Source organism: Amblyomma americanum, chromosome 10, assembly GCF_052857255.1.
Source record: "Amblyomma americanum isolate KBUSLIRL-KWMA chromosome 10, ASM5285725v1, whole genome shotgun sequence".
NCBI classification, from domain to species: Eukaryota; Metazoa; Arthropoda; class Arachnida; order Ixodida; family Ixodidae; genus Amblyomma; species Amblyomma americanum.
This window is the reverse complement of record NC_135506.1, coordinates 47,634,716-47,642,003: the sequence shown is the minus strand read 5'-3', so window position 1 is coordinate 47,642,003 and position 7,288 is coordinate 47,634,716. Positions and strand designations below refer to the sequence as shown.

At 47.6% G+C, this 7,288-nt stretch overlaps 1 protein-coding gene across 1 annotated transcript; it reads right to left on the bottom strand.

Annotated features, from left to right (window-relative positions):
- Positions 1 to 527: 527 nt before the first annotated feature.
- On the bottom strand, positions 528 to 4,270 carry LOC144108263 (uncharacterized). The gene is made up of 4 exons (XM_077641537.1): positions 4,252 to 4,270; positions 2,849 to 2,928; positions 1,455 to 1,596; positions 528 to 1,336 (listed from the first exon to the last, which is right to left on the bottom strand). Exons 1-4 carry the CDS (start codon positions 4,268 to 4,270, stop codon positions 528 to 530), a joined length of 1,050 nt encoding a protein of 349 aa, XP_077497663.1.
- Between the last annotated feature and the right edge of the window lie 3,018 nt (positions 4,271 to 7,288).

Here is a 7,288-nt window from a genome sequence, read left to right as displayed (position 1 = left end):
AGGAGAAACTGAAGCAGCTCTTTTGGTGCCAGTGCTCGATTGAATCATACTCAGGCCTGAAGTTATTTTCTGCTTGCCATGAACCCAGTCACAGCTGCCGCATTTTGATGGAGGCAAAATGATAGGGCGTGTATGCTATACAATGTCGGCGCATGTTAAAAGAAACCCCAGGCAGTCAAAATTTCGGAACCCTCTACTACGACGCCTCTCATAGCCCGAGTCACTTTAGGACATGAAATCCCATAAATTGAGCCAAACCAATCTGATAGGATCATTTGCAAACAGGCGATGTTTGCCTGAATTTGCTGAGAATGGGAGCTACAAGCGTTTTATGATTAGAACAATTCTTCGTTTTGCCAGGGCGTATGAAGCCTGATAAACTGCATTAAGTGGTGAAAAGGGCACAGCAAACAATAGTGTTAGTTGCAGACAGTTGATTTGTAGTAAGGTATTTTGAAGACAGTGCAAAAAAAAAATGACCATGGTGCTAACCTTACAATCCAATAATCACAATTACACTGAAAGAATTACTGCAACTGGACACCCCCACTAAATCGTTTTTCAGACAAAATCGGAGCTGACAGGTTAACAATGCCTGCTATAACAACCATTACTTTGTCGAGCGCCCCAACAAGATCCCACAGAATAGGCCCCTTAAGCACCTTGAACACCTTCATGCGTTGGATGGCTCTCTCCACATGCACTCGAGCTCTGGCAATGTGAACTGTTTTAGTCGCATCCTCAGCTGAGAACTGCTCTTCAGAGCGCAGGAATGGTGGCTGCACCACGCCAAGGCCCCGTATTGCACACATGTCGTCAATGCAGAAGCCTTTGTCAACCATTACGTCATCTTCGAAGCCTTTCAGCTTGTCCAATACATTGGACTTAAGCACACAAGCCTTATCCGATGCACGACCTCCAAATCTATTACTGATGAATGTTATAAGGCCAGCAGGTGACACCCCAACAAGTGCCTTAGCCGTGTGTGTTCCCTTGTAATAAGAATATGTCAAGGTGCGGCAAGACTGACAGTGCGATTTCTCCACCTGCACTTCTGTGCAATCTAGGACAACCCGCACCTCCTGAAATTGAGCAAAGCAATGAGGCATATTCAGCATTATTTCATTTTTTGATGGCCATGGAATGGCTGCTTTGAGTATGGCAGCAAGGCTGCGAAGGGTGCCATAGAAATGCCTCTGCACTGTCGTTTTACTTGTACAGAATAGTGTGGCAAGGCAGTTTAGTGACAGGCATGTTTTTAGGCGTACAAGTACAAGAACAACACGCTCATACACAGGAATGTCCGCGGTCATTTCGTCGACCAATGCCACCTCTTCTGAAATAGCTAAAAGCGCACTTCACACCAGTGAAGACTCGCACAGCTACATCTGTTGTCAGTAATTCAGCAACCTTCCTCTTTCTTTGCGGAGCAGAAAGTGTATCAACTTGTACACCTTTGTCTGTGTAGGTGTGGCTGTGCCCTGCTAGCTGAAGCATGACCTCTGCCACTTCAGCATCCGTTATTGTTGGATTGGGCACAGTCTCTCCATCATGGGGGGCAGTATGAAATGCAGCTGCATGCCAATCATCTTCCACCTGCATAGAAAGATGTTTATGGGCAAGACATTAAACGAAAAATATGAAAATTCCTTCTAAATCTGAGCCAGGATTTCAGGCCAGGAGGACAAGTATGCTGTGAAACATGCTGCTGGTACTGCAAATTGCAGCAGTAGCATCTGGAGAATAAACATTGAAAGTTAAACGGTTAACAAATACAGAAGCCAGACATACCTACATGTCATAATTTCCAGCTCGCCTAGTTATCTACAAATCAAGCTGGGACTGTCCTCTTTCTCCATCTTATGCACAAACAAATCTTATTAATGTTTTTCATTACACCCCGAAGAACTATCACTGCGAGGCTCATGCAACAGGCACAACTTGGTACTGGAACAAGTGATTTTCAATTATTCATACTCCTAACTCTCAAAAACTGCCCATCAGTGCTTGCAGGCTCCCTCTGTCTCGTGATGGTTGGGTTAGCACACCTTGACAAAACAAATTTCCACACACCAACAACTGAAGAAAAAGATGTAGCTACAACATGAGCACTAAAATAAGTACAAAAAGTAGTTACATACCTTTTACATACTTCTCAGTTTTCTATGTTCCCTGCAAAGGAATAAGTTTACTGCAATGTTAATATTTAGCTATTAATGCGTCCCTCAGCTGCACAACATTTCTGTAGAAATTTAGGAGTTGCACATGCGTCACACTGTGGCTCATTAGATGTTAATCTTTTACCAAGTGTTTTGTATTTCACAGCGGATGTTATCAATATGCCTTAACGAAGGCTTAAGGGATAGTGTCACTGTCTGCACATGTCCCCTGAATGACGAGAGATGCAAAGGATGGTGCAGGAAATTGACAGCTGATACAGAGTATGTGAGCATTTTCAGAGGGAAAGTAATGCTTCAAACCAGACAAATGTGGTAAGTAAATGCTCACCGCTGACATCCCTGTAGATGTATCTCCATCTGAAGGGGCCAATGGTGGAGAGGACAGGTCCGAGATGCCACTGCGTTCGGGTAGCATCACTGAAAAAAATGAACACGCACATTTTTCGGCCATAACAAAGAAATAAAAGTGCCACTGCATTAAATTGTGTACTCTGTTGTGTACCTTAGATTTTAGAAAGGTGTATGCGTCAGTTGTTTCTAGTGTATTGTAATTTGTACAGCGTAGACTTATTAAAAAGCAAAGTGCTTGACTGAATGAAATCAGCATCTAATAAAGAAATTTGGCATTAATGCAACCATATCTCAAGCAGGTTTGAAAAATAACTTACCGTGGCTATCCCTAGCGGATGCTCGCGCAACACGTGCTGCTGATGCTTGTGCTCTTCGAAGGTCCTGGTGGTCGTGAATTCTGTTTGGTAGGCATTGTGAAGGCACAGCAGTTTTCTTGAGCCTCTTGCGAACTGGTGTCCATATGTTTGGATCTGTAGAATAAATTATGAATTACCTCCTAGCTCAATGCAGCTACGCCTTCTATCTCTGACAATGGTTTGAAAGTGCGGCACTGTAAAGACAGAAATGCTATCATTAGTTGCTTCACTCTGCACAAGCTACTAATTTTTCCAAACTGATGCAGCACTTCACTAGGACTGCTGCAGGAATTACTGACAAAAGGTGCCTTACACAGCTGTTCAAGTACAACCATATATTGCTTCCATTGAGGGTACTCCGTGCATGGAACTGCAGCAAAAGACAGTGGTAGACTGCGGCATCGCACACTACGCTGAACTGTATCATAGCTACCCTGCACTACCCTCACAGGTTGTTATTTCACCGTACTGGGTGACTCAGACAGTGATATTCGCTTTAAGCAGAAATCAACAAGCAACTTGTGCCCACGTCTGCTTGTGTATTCCCGCGACGGTACCAATGAGCATAAGTGACCTCACATTTTGGATTGTGGGTTTTGAGGCCGCGAAGCGGCTCAGCTAATGAGAGGTTGCCGTAGTGGAGGGCTCTGAATTAATGTAGGCTATGTAGGGTTATTTAACGTGAGCTCACATCGCACAAAACATGGGCTTTTTTTGCATTTCGCCCGCGACATTGCGATCACGAGCCGAACGCCAAAGCCACTGAGCCATCGCGCCGGGTACCATCATACAAATAAGCAGCTGTTAGTGGGCAGAAAAGATCTCACGATTGTGCATTTACACAAATGCACAGCTTGACGCCAACTTCCCAGCTTAGCGACGCATTTCGTTGCAGCTCCCTTCTACATCCTGAGATCTGCATTTGTCGCCCGCTCATTCCTTGCGCACACACACTGCAGAAATATTTGCGCTAGACAGTCGATTTGTACTAGCATAATAGTGAAATGAATAGCACATCGCTTACAATACGGATCCAAAAGAAGTCGTCCTCCACAAAGTGGGCACTGCACACCTTCATCGGCGGTGTCACACGTTTCCGCAGCTTAATCACCCACAGCTTTTTCAGACGGGCGTCAGCGGGAAAAGAATGCAGACTTGTTTGTCCGCACACTGCCCGGTTTGTGCACTGCGGCACGCAGCACATCCTGTTGCTCTTGTACTTTCTTCTTTTTTCCATCGCAAACAGCCTTAAGACGCCGCTGACGCGCAGCTCGAACAAAGTAAAAAACTGCGAAGTCCTAGCTCCCGCACACACGCCTGCGCCTGCTCGCGCCGATCATCTCTGTGGCGTTTCTCGGCCTCACCGGTGCGCGGCGCCACCATCTACGGAACTTGCGAATACGTGCGCTTCAATCACGGTGGACGGCGGCGATGCACCGCAGCGCCGCGGTGCTGATGTGCTTCAGTGCATACCACCTATAAGTTGTTGAAAGGTCCTCTAATTCGCGAAAATTCGAAAAACCACGTGAGCGGCTTGTGTCCAGTGCTTTAGTCTATGCCAGGAAATTTAATGTCATTCGAATCAAATGACCCCCCCCCCCTCCCAGTCTCCGATTGCTTGCACTTGGGTGAGATTTCTGACCATTGAAACACTTCAGTTCTAGGACTCTTTTAATGAAAATCACAGTGGGGCTGAGCTGCTTCGCTTCGTAGCATTTCGTATATGAGTAACCTAAACTAGTCATGTCCCAACAGAAGTAGACGGTCCGACCCGTGTACATGGTCATGAATAGCAGAATTCAAACTAACTATGCACAAACCTTTCTAACGCAATTGGTCAATCCTCGTGCGTAAAGCTTCCCATTTCATTTCGTTTTATATTGCCGTGAATATTTGCACTGTTTGTTGGCTCGCACTCAAAACCGCCGGAACGCGGCTCAGTCCTTTTGTTTTGTAATGCGAGATGCGTCCAGTCTTATCTCCATTGATCGTGGACGCGTGCAAATGCTTCCACATTTTTCAAGATTATTGCACTTGCTATTGGCTCTTTATCGAAGGTTCCTTGCTAGATTAAATTGAGCGCGGCAAAGAACTGCAGGCATTCAGTTCGATGGCCGCCCAGCGCGCTTGTGACTATTTCCGCCCATGAGTCATTTAGTTCCTAGTGGGCGTGAGTCAGCCCCTAAAACACTTTTTTTTGGAAGCCGCTTCGGTCTCTTCCTGACCACAACGTGACAAATTGCATCAACCTTTGAACATTGAAAAAAATAAAAAGTTCATACAAAAATGAGCATTAAAAACAAAAAGAAAATAATCCCGAAGTCTTGTCCCCCACTAAAAAAAGTTCCGAAATTTCTGGAATGTGCATCGAAATCGAACATACCTTTAAGGCCAGTTCTTTTTCCCTGCACTCGCTGCATCAGTTCTGCAAAATTGTGAAGCAGTGCCGCTTAGGCGCCGCGAGCGTGAAGTGCCAGTTCCGGCAGTTCAAGTGCAGCTTGGCACTGGTTGCTTCCAAAACGAATGGTCGAGTGCAGGCCTGGCCGTCTCCTAGACTTCGCGTCGCCAGAAAATTGAAAATTGCAGCGAATATTCGCGCCGCGTGAAAAATGTTCGCACACAAAATCGCAGCGAAAAGTTCCCATGAACCAGCCTCGATCGATGCATGTGCACCGCGCAGCCGCTGGCGCGAAACTCAGGTGTGTTCTTTTACTCAACGCAAAAGAGGTGCGCGCGAACCAAGTGGCATTAAATAGCGGCGCGTCCACCGCAACTGTGACGGCCGGCGGGCGGGCGCCTTCGCCACTTTCGCACTGTGTTCGCGCTAGTCTGTCCTCGGGAGTAACAGTTAGCAGCACGCGGGCACACCTGCACAGAACAATTGACACACACACACACACACACCACGCGCGTGGTTCACTACGCACACACTGCACAGAAATCACCGCCAGTATTTACAAGCTTGATCAACAGGTCCCCAGTGATGCTCTGTATACGAGTCGGACCCCAGTCGGGCACCGTTCTCGTCGACGAGTGGATGAGCCCGAGTCCCTTCGCCGCGTTTATCGCAACGCACAAGCCGTCGTCTCCTTCCACGGAGGCGGCAGCTGCACGAGTCCGTTCAATTCTCCTGCACGACGTGAACTGGTTCTCGTGGTGCTGCACTTCGCCATTCGCTTCAGCGGAGCAAGATTGCGCCATCTGCACGACGCCATTCGTTCCAAAAAAGTACAGACGTTGTGCAGGTATAGAGAACTAGAATATTCTAGTTCACTGTATTGCAAGTAAATGCAGGAAAGCTGTGCACCTCCTCATTGGTCCGTGCCGAAATGGGGCAGCTGCACCTGCAGGGTGAAGAGCTTGAAAATCGCCAAGTTATCGGAAAAACAGAGGCTAGCTATCACTTATACCTCTAAGCGCGGGCGATAGTGTTTAAAATAAGAGCGAACCGCTATCATTCGAGCCAGCTATGGCGTCCAAGAATCCAGCAAAGGCATGTAGTTATTCCGAAGCGGGCGAGCAGAGCTCCGCCATCTTTTCAACGCATCCCGTAACTACATTGAACTAGAATATTCTAGTTCACTGTACCATAACTACCGTAACGTGCCCATAGCGCGTGATAAGACCTGCCTGCACGCGCTCGATTGAAAATTGTCGCACATGAGGTGTGGCGCTGCTGACGCGCTACACCTGCACCACAGTACTGGTTCTACAGGGCGCTGGCACCAGAGGCAATTTTTCAATTTTGGTGCCGTGAACCAGCTCTGAATCTAATGATGCTTGTGATTTGTAGCTTGCGTGCGCCAGCAAGACGCTGCGAGATACGTAGAGTTCTTCGCATGCGCATTCGTTGCCTGCAGAGTCGCTGCGTACGCACAACTCGCGGCAGGTAACTAATTGACCATTTTCGGAAAAGTCGTCTTCTCTGCGAAGGTCGTTTGGCAACGAAGAGCGCTCTAACCAGCACGACACACACACACATTCTTCGAGCGAATGAAAAATCCAGGTGGTCGCACTCTCCCGCAGCAGAGTCTAGGCAGGAAAAAGAGGGAGACCATCCTTTGTCTCAGTGCCATAGGGAGTTGGTTGTTTCCTTGTTCTGGTTAAGAGTGCGGGGGGGGGGGGGGGGGTGAAGGGAGGAAGTTGGAGCGAGGGTGTTGTTCAGAACAAATTTCTGAGGAAGTTTTGTATGAGATAGCTCTACACTGCCGGTAGAGGAACAAAGGGTCATTTCCTGCCTAGCCTACATCTGCGCACCACTACCACGCATCTCCCTCCGCACCGGCCATCAGCAGCAAGTGTCACGACCTCGCGCCCGCACCACTACATTTTCTTCATCATTCTTCCCCCGGACCGCGAACGACTGGAACGGCCTTCCCCGTGAACTTGCTGCTATCACAT